The 15,537-nt window shown below is 55.1% G+C and overlaps 2 protein-coding genes and 1 long non-coding RNA gene across 10 annotated transcripts in view; 1 reads left to right on the top strand and 2 right to left on the bottom strand.

Annotated features, from left to right (window-relative positions):
* The window catches only part of MAJIN (membrane anchored junction protein), a 32,749-nt gene extending 24,929 nt beyond the window's left edge, over nt 1-7,820 (top strand). The window contains exons 8-10 of one of the 6 annotated variants that reach the window (XM_044378506.3): nt 2,175-2,277; nt 2,440-2,624; nt 7,733-7,820. In XM_044378506.3, coding sequence (XP_044234441.2) covers nt 2,175-2,277; nt 2,440-2,624; nt 7,733-7,798 — 354 coding nt within the window. In that variant the 3' untranslated portion in view covers nt 7,799-7,820. The other 5 variants (XM_026483290.4, XR_008961052.1, XM_044378505.3 and 2 more) reach the window with 5 other exon arrangements.
* PPP2R5B (protein phosphatase 2 regulatory subunit B'beta) lies at nt 3,061-12,166 on the bottom strand. 2 transcript variants are annotated; one of them, XM_026483289.4, is made up of 14 exons: nt 10,787-12,166; nt 9,863-10,316; nt 8,912-9,108; nt 8,234-8,335; nt 8,020-8,112; nt 7,763-7,893; nt 6,662-6,721; nt 6,456-6,564; nt 5,862-5,915; nt 5,739-5,789; nt 5,500-5,619; nt 4,519-4,646; nt 4,191-4,292; nt 3,061-3,842 (listed from the first exon to the last, which is right to left on the bottom strand). In XM_026483289.4, exons 2-14 carry the CDS (start codon nt 10,059-10,061, stop codon nt 3,695-3,697), a joined length of 1,494 nt encoding a protein of 497 aa, XP_026339074.1. In that variant the 5' UTR covers nt 10,062-10,316; nt 10,787-12,166; the 3' UTR covers nt 3,061-3,694. The 2 variants fall into 2 exon arrangements, with proteins under 2 accessions (XP_026339074.1, XP_026339073.1); XM_026483288.4 differs by having other exon boundaries at nt 5,739-5,915; nt 10,787-11,262.
* Nucleotides 12,167-13,346: 1,180 nt separating this feature from the next.
* LOC130544640 (uncharacterized) lies at nt 13,347-15,308 on the bottom strand. Of its 2 annotated transcripts, XR_008961053.1 has the most exons (3): nt 15,194-15,308; nt 14,530-14,608; nt 13,347-13,998 (listed from the first exon to the last, which is right to left on the bottom strand). It is a non-coding gene; the product is annotated as an uncharacterized LOC130544640 (long non-coding RNA). The 2 variants fall into 2 exon arrangements; XR_008961054.1 differs by lacking the exon at nt 14,530-14,608.
* Between the last annotated feature and the right edge of the window lie 229 nt (nt 15,309-15,537).

Genomic DNA, 15,537 nt, shown 5'->3' with positions numbered 1-15,537 from the left:
GCTTAGGGAATGGGGTCTCATAAGACTCATCTTCCTGAGCCCTGCTGACCCTCAAGATATCATCTATCCTGAATTCACCCAGTTTGGTCCCAAACTGCACCCTCAGTAGATAAATGCTTTCCACTCACCTATCCCTCTGGCTTTTGACAGTAATACAGTTTAGCTTTTCAGATTAACTGCAAGTCAGCCCAGGTTAGGGCCCTTGGAGAAGGCCAGGGCCCCCAAGCTCTGACTTCATGTAACCCAAGGGCTGGTCTGAGATGGACAGGTTAGACTTGTGTGGTGTGGCCACAGAAGATTAAATAGATGGGAATTTAGGGAAACTCAATTTAGCTCAGAACAAAGGAGCCTAACTGTTATAAATGTCCAATATTAGAATGGGCCACCTTGTGAGATAATGAGTCCTTGTCACTTCTAGTCTTTAAACAGAGCTGATCGTCTGTCAGATGCTGGAAGATTTCCATGATGAATGGGAGAATTGGGGCTGGAATGCTGAGGTCCCTTGGGGTCCCTCTGTTTGGCTGCTGGGAGAAGACATGGCTGCTGTAGATAGGCCTGGGTCCTGAGGGGAGAAGGGCCCAAAGGGAACTGGAAGATTAAGGACGAGTTGCGTTTATAACATTTGTCCTACTGTCCCGAACATGGCCTGCTTTACAAAGCTTCTGAAAGGCACCACTCCAGAATCTAGGGAGCCTAGTGCCATTCTGACTCTGACTAGCTTACAGTGAGGCCTTGGCAAAGTCACTTTCCTCTCTGGTTCGGATTTTCTCATCTGAACAATGAAGGGGTAGGATTCAATGAGCTCTCAGGCACCTTCAGGCCAGGGTGGTGTGTGTGGTTGGCTCTGCCTCTCTAGGCAAATCAGTGAGGCAGTGGCCCTGGGGTGTGGGGGGCCAAATCACCATAGGCTTCTTTCTGATCTCTGGCCTACCCTACCTAGCCCGTGCAGCTACTGCTGACTAGGGATCTTTTCCAACTTGCCATATTCTTGCCCCAAGTGTAATTTAGTACCATGTACGGAGCGCAGATTTGGCCTGACATTAACTGTGTGACCGTTAGTAACTTTCCTTCTCTAAGCCTTAGCTGCTTCACCTGTAAAACCAGAGCCAGAGCTGGACTAAACGATGGGCTTTGCTGGGGTTGACAGCTTCAGACTATTCCAGGAGTCAGGTCCCTGTTATTCCAGGGACTAGGGGGAGCCCCACTCTGTGGCTGACCTCCAGGATGACGAGTGAAAATGAAGCTCTGAAATGGACTTAGAACCCCCCATTCTCCCCAACTCTGCCACCAAGCATCTCTCAGGAGGCCCTTACTGGTGTCAGTTTCCTTGTCCATAAAAATATCCTCCCTGTGCAGTGGATAAGGGACAAGGAGGGGTGAGTTTAGTAGCTTTAAGGTTGGGGTGGCAAGGCCCTCAACAGGGGAGTGTCTTGCTCAAGGTCCTACAGCAAAGGAGAGAAGAACGCTGGTGGCCACAACTCAGCCCAGTCTTGATCCCTCTCTCCCCAACTGTGCACAAGCTGCCCACTCCACCAGCTCCTGGGCTTTTTTCCACAACTCACTTCCCCCAGCCCTGGACCTCAGGCAGCAGAAAGCAGCAGAAGCCACTCTCTGAGGACCACACCTCAGAGAAGAGCTGGATCTCCCAGGTGGGATTGCTCTGAGGCCTCTGCCAGGGAGGCAGGCCTGTAAACTGATCTCCAAGAGGGCGTGGCTCCAGATCCTGGCAAATAAAAATCCGGAGAGCCAGCACTGTCTGGAGACCAGCAGAAGACCTGAGGAACTCATTCAGCAAGCCACTCAGTTCCTGGGCCTTGGAGGCGGTAAGGCCCCTGAGGCAGGAGGAGCCTGGGGAGGGCCTGGGGCCTGCAGAGGGGGAGATGGAGGGAGGCAGATGTTTGTGTTCCAGATGGTAGAGGAGATTCCAGGGGACAATCACTGCAGTGGGCTGACAGCTGCACACACTCACACCCATCACAAGAGACACACAGGCAGACACACCATGCACCCAAAGGCAGCTACAGGGAAAAGACAGCCCTGCTCACAGGCTTGCCGCAGCCCAGTCAGAAGGAGCAGCCTAACCCTGGCTCATTCACCTGGACGCACACAGTGAAGAACTCCCCCTCCCACCTGCACACTTCTCTAGAGACAGCTATCTACCCACTGTGTTTCAGATCCCCATGGCATCCCCCCAAACGCTGCTCCTCTGCCTGCTGGTCCTGGCGGTCACGGAAGGTTGGGGTCGCCAGGCGGCCATCCCAGGCTGCCACCTGCACCGTGAGTAACCCGGGGAGCAGACAGCTGGGCGGGAGCAGAGAGCTAATGGACGGGACCGACGGGCAGGCAGCACCCTCCACGGACCCACACTGAGGTTCCGGGGACAAGAGCTAGGTGAGGCTTTGCAGAGGCACTGTCTCCCACTCGCCTGTCTCCTTCTAGCCTTCAATGTGACGGTGCAAAGTGACCGCCAAGGCACCTGCCAGGGCTCCCATGTGGCACAGGCCTGTGTGGGCCACTGTGAGTCTAGCGCCTTCCCTTCCCGGTACTCCGTGCTGGTGGCCAGTGGCTATCGACATAACGTGACCTCCGTCTCTCAGTGCTGTACCATCAGTGGCCTAAAGAAGGTGAGAGGGCCCAGCCCAGTAGTGGCTCTTTGGGGGTGGGGAGAGACAGAGGAGATGGGCATCTAAGATGGCCCAAGGAAGGTGAATGGAACACGGGTCCCCCTCTCCTGCAGGTGAAGGTGCAGCTGCAGTGTGGGGGGGACCGGAGGGAGGAGCTGGAGATCTTCACGGCCAGGGCCTGCCAGTGTGACATGTGTCGCCTCTCGCGCTACTAGCCCACCCTCTCCCTTCCTCCTTCGCCTTGGTCAGAGGGTTTGAGTTGGAGTATATCCTGTATATCCTGAGGCCCCTTGAGGACAACAGCTCTCTTGAGATTCTGTGTTGGCACCTCCTGAGCAGAGGGCAGCCTCTCCCCTGCCTCGGCCTGGCCTCCTAACCAGTCTGCCATCATTTCACTCCTCTCTTTGTCCTTACCCCTAAATAAAGCAAGCAGTTCTCAAGTTTTTCTTTTTATTAAGTCTACCCCCAGCCAGGGGAAGGGGGACAGACCATGGTAACTGTGACACACACCCCCACCCTAGGACACGGGGAATCTCTTCTGCCTGTGCCCTCACCCCTCCCCCTGCCCAATAAATAAAAAGGGGACAAGGAAGTACAGGGTGAGGGAGACGAGGGAAAGAGGATGCCCCAGGGGTATGTGCTGGGGGTGAGCTGGGGAGAATAAATAGACCATGGATCCCATGGTAGGGTGAGGAAGGACCTCGTGCTGGCACGAGACGGGGCAGGCGAGGGGCTGAGTCCCCTTGCTCTAGGCAGGAGCAGGGTGGGAACCCGCCTGCAGTCTGGAGCCCAGCTTCGCGGGGCAGGTGCAGTCCCCAGTGGCAGCTTCCTGGTCAAGCCTGCCCTGGTCAAGTCCTGCCACAAAGGCCTGAGAGTTCTGTTGCCAGGACCACCATCTCCTCTCCTCCTCTCCCCACAGTGAAAGCTGCCCACGCTGGGCCAGGCAGGGAGCCCTCCAAGCCCACTCTGGCAAGCCCAGGGGTAGGTGTGTGTCTCTCTAGGCCCCTGGGTAGGAGAGGGGACGGAGGGACTGATAGCTCTGGATTTAGCTCCTCCCCTTTCGGGGATCTCTAGCTCTGACCCCCACTGGTGGCCACCTGGGGTGTAAGCCGTTGGAGGGGTGCCTCTTTGGCCCCTTGGGTCCCCTGTAACCGGCGTAGCCGTAGCTCCTCCAGGCCTTGCCATAGCTCCTGACGCTCCCGGGCCTTCTGCTGCTCCCTGGGGAGAGAGGGTGAGGCAGCTCCCCTACCTGGGCCCACCTACCGTCCAGCCTCGCTCACCACCACCCAACTGGAGAGGGACTTTATGGGACCTTCCACTTAGGGAAGGAGCACTGGGAAACCGGCCTCAGCCTGTGGTCACGGAGCTGAAGGGGAGGAAGACTTGGGAGCGTGACTGGAGGATGCAGTGGGGAGCTGGGCATGAACGGCCAGCAGAACACAGGGAGAGACGAAACATCTGATCTCAGAGGATGTGGGGCCGTCCTCCTAGGCTCCCTCCAACCACGAGGAGCTGGCTCCATCCTGCTTTTCCCCACTCTCCCCCCATGACCAGCCCAACACTCACTGCTGCTTTTCTAGCTTGTAGGAGGCTGTGAGCTCATCAAACAGCTTTCCATTCATCTCCATGAATGTCTTGAGCACGTTGTAGATCAGAGATACGATGGTTCTTGGCAGGGTACGGGGAGGGGTGAGGAAATGGGAACAACTTCAGTTTGGTACCATCTCCCTCCCTAGCACTCTGCCTGCCCCTGTGCCCTGAACACACATGCAGCTCTGCACACCACAGGCACTGCTCTCAACCTGCCCCTTTTCCCATCCCTGATCCTCCCAGCTCTGGACTCGCCAGTCCTGGATCCAGCTTTTGTGGGTTAGGTCAGGGCCGAGGCACTTACTGATTCCAGTGTTCCTTAGAGACTTGGTAGAGGGTCCCAAACACAGCAGGCAGCACAGTGTGGCAGTTGTCCTCGATGAGGCTCAGGATATACTCATTGTTCCAGAAATACAGAGCCCGCTCTGCAACCTGGGGCAGCAGGGTGGCAGAGTGAGCGCCTGGTAGTGGCTTCCCAGGCCTGGTATCCACCCCCACCCCCAAGACCCAGGGTCCCTGTTCTCCACACACCCAATCATCAGGGCTCATCTGACCCACTGGAGGAGGCAATGTAGTGAAGAGAAAAGAACACTGGATTTGGAGTCCAACGCTCAGGGTTGAATCCTACTTCCACTACACACTGGACAGATGACCTAGGCTGAGGCATTTAACCTCTCAGCCTCAATCTTCTCAACTGTTAAAGGGGGCTAATAATAGCTATCTCACCAGGGCTGTTGTAAGACTCAAACGAGGTATTTCATAAACTTAAATGCCAGAGTCCCTGAGAGGAAGACTTGACTTCCACCAGGTTAAGGCGCATACGAATGGGTGAAAGTCTGCAAGAAAATAGCAATTACAGCCAGCCTGAGGGAGTGGAACTGCCTGGCTGGGCAATGGAGTGGGACTAATGAAATCAAGAGCCACTAAGAAGAGGGGAGCAGGGATAAGAACCCATTCTGGAGCACACTCCAGTTTACCAAACAGGTTGGCACTCTCTTTAGTCCTTATCACCACCTTGTGAAGAGATCACTGGGGTCCACTTCACAAATGAGGAAGCTTCATCAGATTCAAGTGGCAAACTAACTGCCCGGGGCCCTTTAGCCCGTGGGGAGCATATCTGAGGCCTGACCCTAGGTCTCCTGTTCTTAAGTCCAGCATCTCCCCATTATCAGACCCTGGTGGGTCCAGAGGAGAAACTGAGGGTGGAGGGAGCTGTGTTAGGTCCACCGGTCAGCCCTCCTAGTCCATATCCTGGCTCCCATCCCTACCTGATCCCACCTCATACCTGGAAATGTGGGCTGGACACACAGCGGGCCACCTGCTTGAAGAGGGGCTCCTGGATCTTCACAAACTGGGAGGGCTCGATAACATCAAGAATCTCTTCCATCTCCCCCAGAAACATCACCTGGGGGTAGGGACACAGGAGACAGCAGTGCCCATCTCTCCCCACACACATCTGACTGCCCTCCAGAACCAGAGCCCTCCTGACCCCCCTCTGGGGGACATCAGAGCCCTTCCTCATACCTCCTTCTGCGTACAGGTCTTTGGCCAGTATTTGAGCAGCCCCCGGATCACCTGTGGGAGTTGAAGCAGAAAGGAGTCAGACCTGCAGGGGTGGGGCCTGCCTTTCCCCCAAGAAGTACTCACGTGCTCTGTCAAGGTGGCGTCCTTCTCCAGGAACTGCACCACACAATATGCCAGCTGAGGGGGTGGGGGGTGGGGGAGAGAAAGAAGACTGGGGTCAGGAAGGGACCATGACAGGACGCCAGATGTTTGCTCCCTTCCTGTGTCTCTGCTCTCATTCACCAAACATTTACTGACTGACTACCTAGGATGTGCCGGGAACCATGCTATGCTCTGTGTGCAGGGACACAACCATGTTCTCTGAGGGGGAACGTGCAGCAAACTCGCCCTTATAAATTCCACAAAAGTTTCCATAACTGAAACCTACATCACAATCTATGGGAATATGAAAAGAGAAGGGTTTAATCCTGCCTAGGGCAGGTCGGGAGAGAAAGGGCTGGGAAGGCTTCACAAAGCTGATGTCTGAGATCAGCCTTAAAAACGTCGTGGAAGTTCTCTAAACTGGATGGAACAGAATTAGCAAAGAAAAAGAAGGTGAGGGAAGATCCCATGAGTTCGTGATTTAGTGTGGCTGGAGCAGAGTGTCGGGCTGACCCAACGGCTGCCCTGACTCTGTTGGGATCTCTCTGCTGTGGCAGGGCCAGGCCTGGGCCTTACCTGGGCGTGAAAAACAGACAGGGACTTGACAGAGTGTAGGGGAATCAGGACCCGGACCAGGAACTGCTTGTGCTCGGTCTTCAGGGGCAGCGCAAAGCCATTGATGATGCTGAGGAGGGGGCAAAAGAGAGGAGGGCTCAGATGACCAGGCCTCAGTCCTTCCTCCCAGAATCCTGACACTCCAGCCAAGGCCCAGAGAGAGTCACCTTCCTAAGATCTCCAGCAGCTCAGCCACACCATTGAAGTGCTCGAGTTCATAGATGAACCTGCGAGAAGAAGAGGAGGATGCAGAAGGGCTCAGAGCAGTTAGAGCAGGCCCAGCCCCCTCTCAGCCAGCCTGCCTGCCACCCCTCCCTGCACACTAATCCAACTCTCTCTCAAGCCAGAGGCTGAGCTCCCTTCCCAAACCAGGCCCCACTGAGCTCCACACCCACCTCTGAATCCCCTCCTTGGCCCAGGCACTGGTGCTCAAAGCTCTCTTCTATGAGGCATTCCAACTTGTCTCTTCCCCCCAGACCCTAACTCTCATTTTCTGGACCCCAGCACCTAGCCTGCATCCTGTGCTCTTTATGCCTTTCAACTGAAAGAATGACAAACACTTAAGAGCTACGTACTTCCCAAAATTATCCTGAGAAATAGCGCTTATTAGATCCATTATACAGATGAAGAAATCGAGCCTCAGCAGTTCAATGACAACTGCCCCAAAGTTAATAGTCAAGGGATCTAATGGACTCCGAGGTCCTGAAGGACAGGGATCGTGTCTCACTTATTTTGTAGCCAATACCGTAAGAGCTAAGGTTTCAGAGTCCCAGCCTTGGTCAAAGAGCTACATACTGTGTGCTTTGGAGATATTATCTCATTTCACCTTGACGACTGTCCCTGGGTGAGCAGAGCTATCAATCCCATTTTAGAGATGAGAGAACTTCAATAATTTGCCCACATTCATCTAAACATTTGAACCAAACTCAAAAAGGCCACTGAGCTCCAAAGTTGATCTCCACTACAAGGCCATGTGCGCCCCTATGCCCAGTGGGCACTGTTGCTCAACACACATTTGTAGAAAGAATCTCTTTATTTGGGTCTTTATGGCTCAGCACAAAGGTCAGAAGATTTGATCCTAGGCCCTCAGGACTGACCTAGTCCCTCCAAACCATTCATCTCTCTCGGTGTGTATTTCCTCATCTGTAAAATGGAAATAAATACCCTTTCCCGCTGACCTCCCAGGAGACTTTGCCTCCATCTCCTCCCCTACAGCTCTCCCCTCCCTCCCTCCCCAGGTCTCAGCTGGGCAGGCAGCAGGCACCCACCGGAGGAAGATGTGGCTGCACTGTTTGCGGATATAGGCCCGGAGCCCCAGGAACTTGCCATAGACCCGGTGCAGGATGGTCTTGAGGTACTCACGCTCCCGGGGGTCCTCACTATCAAACAGCTCCAGGAGCTAGGGGACCCAGGGTCAGGGGTCAGGGGGGAGGCCAAGCCCAGGTCGCTTCCATCCTATCCCCGCACCCCTCAGAAAGCCTGCCCCTGTCCCACGGCACCACCCGGCCTGGGCTCCCCACTTCACCATCAGCACAAACTTCTGATCCACATATCTCTTTGCCACGGAGGGCTGGAAGTCTGGGCTCTCCAAGAAACGCAGGAAAAACTCATATACCAGCTGGGAGAGGGGACAGTCAAAAAGGTGAGTTCAGGAACAGCCTCCCTCTCCCCCCTGCCAGTCTAGGAGACCCTCTCCCCTCTACTGAAACGCAGCTCCCTGCCTTCCCCAGCCCCCGTACCTGCAGATGTGGCCAGGAAGGCTCCAGGTTGGGTTCATCCTCTTCAGGATCAAATTCAGGGTTTTCACTGGGTGGTAGGGTCCGGAAGATATTCACTGAGATCTGAAGGGCAGGGGCAGGGTTCTTTTAGGAAGAGCCCTTGAAGGCAGAAGCCAGGAGGTCCCTTATCCAAAGTTCTAATGAGCCTCAGCACCTGAATTCCCTCCTCATCAATCATCACCTGAACATGCGGAAGCCCTGGGCCGGGGGCTGGGGACCCAGGAATAAACAAGACACATCCCCACCTTCTACTGGGCACAGTCCAGCGGGGAAGACAAGATGTGAAGTGGTAAGGTGTATGGACAGCCTAGTCAGCAAAAAGGAGATTTCTAGCTTGAACACTGAGAAGCTTCATGGCAGAGGCAGCATCTAAGCCAGGCCACGGCGATAAGGGACACAGCGTGGCCTCGGGAGAGCATAAGCCAAAGTGCAGGGTGGGTCAGGCCCAGGAGGCACTGAGGGAGGCATCAGGCGGGCCTGATGCAGTGGGGCTGGGGGAAGTGGGGAGAAAGATGGAGGCCTTGAGTCTAAGCCAAAGAGTGGTGGGTTATTCTTCGCGGGAGAAGGGGACCACAAGCAGGTCAGTAGGGTTCCATGTCCCCCAAGCCCTCCCCCAGAGGTCCGGGGCCAGGTGCTTACCATGCGGATGATGTCCGGGTAGACAGGCTCAATGAGGACCCCCCGGGTGCTCCCCACACACTCCACCAGCTCATTGAGTGCTGCCCGCTTCACCTCCTTCCCCTTCAGGTCAGCCACACAGTCCAAAAAGTCAAACATCACCCCGCACTGGGCCAGCTTCCGACTCAAGAGCTCGTGCAGCTCAGAGGCTGGCACATCTGGGGAGAAGGGAGGGGGCTGAGCCTGTGCCCCAGTTACCAGAGCTCTGGGCATTGGCGTGCCCTCCGAGTCCATACAGCAGCCTCCCCTGCCCTCAGACCCCCTGCTCTGTGTCATCCCCCATTCTTTGCAGGGAGGATGTCCCATCCTCCATTCCTTCAGGGTAAAGGAGCTGCAGCTCTCCCTCCTAACCCAGGCTCAGACAGCAGGACGGCCTGACTTAAAGCAAGGTAAGAGAGCCTGGATGCCCGGGCTTTCCACAGGTGCCTGCAGCCACCATGCCTCCCTCTCAGAGCTGGTACTCTGTTCCAGGAGCCAGCAATGGGAAAGAGGCTAGGGGCTGAGGATCTCTTGGGTGCTCTCTGGCTCAGCCAGTCGGGGACCCTGTGGCCCAGAGGTGGGGAGACTACATGGTGATCACAGGGAGCCATGCTGAGCACCTGCTCCAGGACCCTAGCAGTGGCCTCCTGGAACCCAGGTTATGGGCCCCACCCTTGGCCCTGGTCTGCCCCCCAGGGTGGCGCCACTTCCAGATGCCCCACCTCCAAGGATGACAGGCCAGTCAGGCCATGCGTCAGCAGAGAGGGCTGGAGGGCTGGGGGGTGGGGGTCATCTCCAGCGGTGGAGTCCCTGGCCTGGAAGGGGCCATCTAAACCCTCTAATCACAGCTCCCAGCTGCCTGTCACTACCCACGGCAGCCTTGCTTGCCCACCATGGGACTCAGGTACCCTGGCAGCCAGCAGCAGGGCTCACCTTTGAGCAGGGGCAGTGGAGTGAGCTCTTGCTGGTTGCTCTGATAGCGGAACTGAGAGGAGCTATGGGAGCGCCGGGGCCGGGCCCTGCGGAGGGAACGGCGGGAGAAGCCATCCACCTTGTCGGGTGGGGGCACAGGCGACAGTCCTGGGGAAGAAGGGCTCGTGGGGGTGCTTGCAGGGGGCAGCTTTGTCTCCATGGTGGCCAGATGGTGGGTCAAGCCTTCAGAGCCCCTGGGGTTCCCTCTGGGCCCGAAGGTTGCCGAATGGGGTGAGGCTGACTAACTTGGGCCCATCCTGGGGGGGGGGCACACAACCACAGTCTGGGCCCCCCCCCAGGGCCTGCGGCAACTGCCCAGTCCTGGGGGGGCAGGCAGAGTAGAGAGGAGGATGGCTCAGGCCTCAGGTCCTTCCTGGGGGTCCCGAAGAGTCCAGTTAGGGTTCTCACCCTGGCTCTTTTGAAAATGAAGTCAGGGCAGAGAGACCAGCAAAAGAAAGAGAGAGAGCCTGTCAGTTCTTCCAGGAAAGACAGTGTGTGAGGCTGCTTAAGTCTGAGCACTCAAGTCTTCTTTTCCCTCCTACCTGGCCCAGATCCTAAATACAGGTGCAACCCCTTCCCACAGGAGCATGTCCTGCCCTTCTCCCAGACAGAAAGGTCCCAGGTTCCAAAACAACCCCTCTTGGGATGGGGCCTATCCCCCAAACCAGCCTCTACCTAGAATGGGGAACCCCATCCTCATCCCTGGCCCCTAACAGAACGGGCCACCTTCTGCTCCACTAATCCAGGCCACCAGCGACTTCCCCAAGAATGGGGGCCCTATCCCCACACTACCCCTCCCTCCTAAAATCTGGCAACCTCCTCCACCTCAGCTCCTCCTTCCTCACCCCCCAAACCTCATCTGCCTCCTGGTGGGGGGGCACTCACTTCTCAGAAGCCCAGACTTCCGTCCCCGACCAGCGGGGGGCTGCGGGTGGGGAGGGGGCGGCTGTTCAGTTCTCCTTCGCCGCGGTTCCGCTCCGGGCGCTGGCTCTGGGTGGCGGCGCTCCTGGGTTCTCTCTCGGGCTCCGGGAGAGCCGGAGCATACCCCCAGCTCAGCCCCAAGTCGGGGTGCAGGCGTTCGGCGCGCTCTGGGCTACCCCGGCGGCGTGCGGACCTCTCCTCAAGTCTTGGGACGCGACCCAGCGCGGCGCTGCACCGCGGGAGCCCCGGCTCTGTGCGCACCGGCACCCGCCGCCCAGCTGCTCAGGATGACATCAAGTCACCTCCCCCCGCCCGGCCCGCACCTCCCCGAGGGCTGGGGAGTGGAGGGGGGAGCGCTGCGTCAGGAAGTTCCCGGGGCCGCTGGGAGATGTAGTCCCCGCCGGGCTTAAAGGGGGCTGCCAGACCAAAGGGGTAACCCCTTCAGGGGCCTGGGGGCAAAGCTTAAGCAGAGTGGGATGGGGTCCATCTGAGGCTAGGCTCCCGCGTTCTAGAAAGGAGACTGCATAGAAAGAGAGGACTCTGGAGTCTGCACCAGGAAGCTGGGGGTGATGCCAGGACCCTGGCAGGGAAGAGGCCCAGTGCTATACCAGGCCCAAAGATTTGGCCTGCTTCATCTGTGCCCCAGGCATTCCACCCGCTGGGGAATCCCACCCTCACCCCAGAATGGCCAGACACTTCCGAACGCACTTGGAAACGGGCACTGAACTGGTTAATAGTCTGCAGTGAGCCAGTGCCTGCTGGGAGAGGTGTGGTGCACCCAAGACTGCTGGGAAATGCAGTCCGCCCTCAGGCCTGCAGTCCCCCTCCCATCCCTTGCTGTCTATGGTGACATCATGGTCCGGGGTTTAAAGGGCCAGCCTTGGAATGGCAAAGCACCCGAACAGGAGGTGCTCCCTGGCACTGCTATCCCACCCCAGGTGAGCTGGCTTCCCTGGACAGACCTCCAGTAGCCCGTCTGGGCCCTAAGATGTGATAGTGGGGTCTCTTGTTCAAAACTCTACTGCAGGGCATCCAAGGTAAGGGTTGGGATCCCAGGAATTTGGCATTCTGGACAAAAGTTCCCGACCTACAGTCTTGGGCCTCCCTCTTAGGACCCTGGACCCCAACACCCCTTATATCTCTTAATGCCATCCCCTACACTACATTGTGAAATCTCCACCCAGAAGTTTTGGCTGGATGAACAACTAACTGGTTCATGTAAACAGCAGGAATGGGCAATGAGACTTGGACGCTGAGGTCAGGGAGGGGACTGGGGCCATTTTCAGAGTCTTCTTACCCTGCCTTATGCCTTGGTGACCACCCAGCCATCTTCCCTGAGAGGTGCCCACCTGCTGGAGCAACAGAAAGCAAAGGCCATAGTTTAGCGAGGCGGGGGTACAGGGCTCTACACTGAAGAGCTGGCCAGCAGCCCCCCTGCTTAGAAATCTTCAGCCGGCCTTGTCCACCTGGCCCTTGATGTCCGTATCTGTCAAATGAAAACCCATAATTTTCTACTTGCCTACCTCCCAGGCTCAGAAAGTAAAAGCCCGTCCCACATCCCTGCAGAAAAAGCTGGCGGACAGCAGGTCCACAGAGCCTTCTACAGCCAGGTGAGGATCCCCTGGCCCAGAAAAGAGAAGTGCTTTGCCCAAGGTCGCAAAGCTAGGACCACAGGCCTCCCAGCCTGAGTCAGGAGGGCACCAGCTCCAGCCTCCCACCCTAGGCTCCCTGGGGGCTAGTGCCCTGAACTCTGAGGGTCTCGAGGTCAGAAGGAGTGTGGAGGGTTCATGTTTTATAGAAAAGGTGTGCTCCGTCTGAGGATTTGGGGGCCTGAATGGTGGAAGACATAAGACTTCCTACAAGAAGTGGCATTTGAACTGGATCTCAAAATAGGTACAATGTCACCTGGGGGGTACTGGGTAAAAATTCTCTTTTTAAATCGTCATTATTGAGCTATCATTCACATACCATACAGTTCACCCATTTTGGCATTGTCGTTGAATGAGTACAGAATTTCGGTTTTGCAAGATGAAAAAGTTCTGGATGTTGATTGCGCAACAATGTGAATATCCCTAACACTACTGAATTGTACAGTTAGAAATGGTCAAAATGATATAATTTGTTATGTATATTTTACCACAATTTAGACAAAATGCAAAATCCAGGCCCTCCACCATGGACTGAGTCAAAAGCCACAGCCCCCAAGCTACCTTCCAGGATCCCTTCCGCACCTATCCAGAGGCCACTGAGGGAATTCCCAGAGGGGCTTCTTCTGAGTGGACCATCCTGGGAAAGGGAGAGCCTCCCCCTAGGGCCCTTGAGGCCTACAGCACCCAGTTTGTCTGTTGAGTTTCTACCTAAACTAATACAGAGAGGCCCCCAAGGGGCCCCACAAAGCCTGACTCTCCCCCCTTTTATCTCCTTGGAGAGGAGCTATAGCCTGGGTCTTCATCCCAGAAATACCCAGGTGGGGCCCCCACACCACCTTCCCTCTTGAGAACATACCATCCTCTTTATTCTGTACTTTTTTTTTTTAACATTTTTATTTATTTATTTATTTGACAGAGAGAGAGACAGCCAGCGAGAGAGGGAACACAAGCAGGGGGAGTGGGAGAAGAAGCAAGCAGACTCCTAGCAGAGGAGCCCGATGTGAGGCTTGATGCCAGAACGCCGGGATCACGCCCTGAGCCAAAGGCAGACGCTTAACGACTGAGCCACCCAGGCGCCCCTATTCTGTACTTTTTATTCTCCCATTCAGCTCCTGCTCCAAGGCCCCAGCCAGGTTGTGGAACAACTATGTCCTTGGAGCTGGTCTTCTGTGGATCTCATGGTACACTGGGAGAGGCAGCAGGAAAGACTTTTGTGCCCCTCTGAGTCCTGTTTATTCCTCTGCTGTGGTGCAGACGCTGTGCTGTGCAGCTTGGGAAGCTGGCCCAAGAAGCAGCCACCCCAGACTGGGGGCCTCGATACTGGGAATGGCTCTGTGTTCCCAAGCTTTGTACATGATGCCCCCCATTCTCACAGCAGGGGAATGACCGCCTCTCTCAGTGTGGACATCAGGACAACTTTTCCTAGACTCCAGAATACACGCTTCTGTTCCCACTGCCTTTGGGAGAAGTGATGTTTGTTCATTCACTTGCTCCATAGGCTCTTAGACACACAGCCTCAGTTCTCTCCTGTAAAATGGGGATATTAATAGTACCTCCCTCCAAGGGTGTGGTGAAGAGTAAACGAAGTAATGCCTATAAAGTGACAAGCCCATGGCCCAGGACATCACACAGGCTCAATTCATGGTGTCTATCTTTAATAAACTTTAGTTATTATTAATTTAATAAACATGTGATGAACACAACACTGCCCCTGGCCTGTCATGGGGAAAGGCTGATCTTTTCATTAATTCCACAAGCATTTTCCTGTTAGCCTGCCTCCTTGAATGGAACCTTCCCAGGGCTGCCCCAAATTCTCTTTTGAGGTTGTTCCTTAGTCCCTTCCAGGTAAAGGAGCTGTACCACCTACTAACTGAATCCCAGGTTACAGGGGATAAAAAGCTCCTGGGGAAACAGTGACTTGCCTGAGGCCACACAGGACTGGAATCCAGGTCCCTCCCCCTCAGGCCGGGGTGGTTGCCCTTGCTTCAGGCTGACTTTTAGCATTAGATTGCAGTGGAGTTCCCCTCCCTAGTAAGGCTAAAATAGGATAATAATCACCTGTGCGCATCCTTTCAATCACCCATGATGTAAGAGGGCTTGGGTGACCAACCGTGTTAAGCAGGAGTTGGCAAACTTTCTGTAAATGGCCAGAAAACAATTATTTGAGGCTTTGCAGTCCCCCCCCCCCACCTTGCGCCAAGTGCTCAACTCTGCTGCTGTAGCAAGAAAGCAGCCCGACAGTACCTAACCCAGCGTGGCTGTGTTCCACTAAAACTTTATGGATACACATGTGAATTTCATGACATTTTCATGTGTCATGAAATCTTATTGTTTGATTTTTTCCAACTACTTAAAAAAGTAAAAAAATAAAAATAAATAAAAAATTGTACAAAAACAACAGACCCCTGCTCAAGGGATTTAGAATCCATTCATTATTAATTTTAGGTTAGAGATAAGAAAAACAATTGTTTTTTTCAAAGAGGAGTTGGAGGCCTGACCAACTGCGGAGAGAAGGGAGGGTGGGTAAGTCTCCTGATCAGCATTCCAGGTGAGGAGTGGTGAAAAAAGATTTCCTTGGTGATGGACTTAGAGCAACCTTTATAAATTTGCTTTTCTTATTTGTAAGATGGCCTTCCTAGCTGTAAAATCGCCACCTTAGAGGATTATAAGGGGTGAATGAGATAAAAGATGGTAAAGCGTTTTGTAAAATGCAAATACTTACTCACTTAATTGTCTCTACGACGCGTGCTGGAGCTCTCACACAGACTCAGTCCTCTTCGAAGCTTCCTATTACGTTTGATAGGACACTGTCCCTTTAAATTCTCCCCAACTACCTCAAGGAGGTAGACGAGTCAGCACATGCGCATTCCCCTGCGGGGCTGGCGCCTCTAGCCCCAGCCTTCTCAAGAGCCCGTAGAAGGGAGGGCAAAGGTCCGCCCACACAGAGCTTTTACGCAGGCGTAAATCAAGATTAGGAGCACTATATCATGCTGAGAGCCCGGTCCCTTTTTCGTGCTCGAAGACTCCGCCCCCCGCGGCCAATCAGTAGGCCTCGCCCTTTACAAT

This window comes from Ursus arctos, unplaced genomic scaffold (assembly GCF_023065955.2).
Source record: "Ursus arctos isolate Adak ecotype North America unplaced genomic scaffold, UrsArc2.0 scaffold_23, whole genome shotgun sequence".
Taxonomy (NCBI): domain Eukaryota; kingdom Metazoa; phylum Chordata; class Mammalia; order Carnivora; family Ursidae; genus Ursus; species Ursus arctos.
Note: the sequence above shows the minus strand (reverse complement) of the source record. Positions and strands in the feature narration are given on the sequence as shown.

Coding starts and splice junctions, on each gene's coding strand:
- PPP2R5B (XM_026483288.4), bottom strand. CDS start 10,061: ATGGAGACAAAGCTGCCCCCTGCAAGCACCCCCACGAGCCCTTCTTCC. Junction 8,336..8,911: donor ACCCGGACATCATCCGCATG/GTAAGCACCTGG, acceptor CCTGCCCTTCAG/ATCTCAGTGAATATCTTCCG. Junction 7,894..8,019: donor ATCAGAAGTTTGTGCTGATG/GTGAAGTGGGGA, acceptor TGGGTCCCCTAG/CTCCTGGAGCTGTTTGATAG.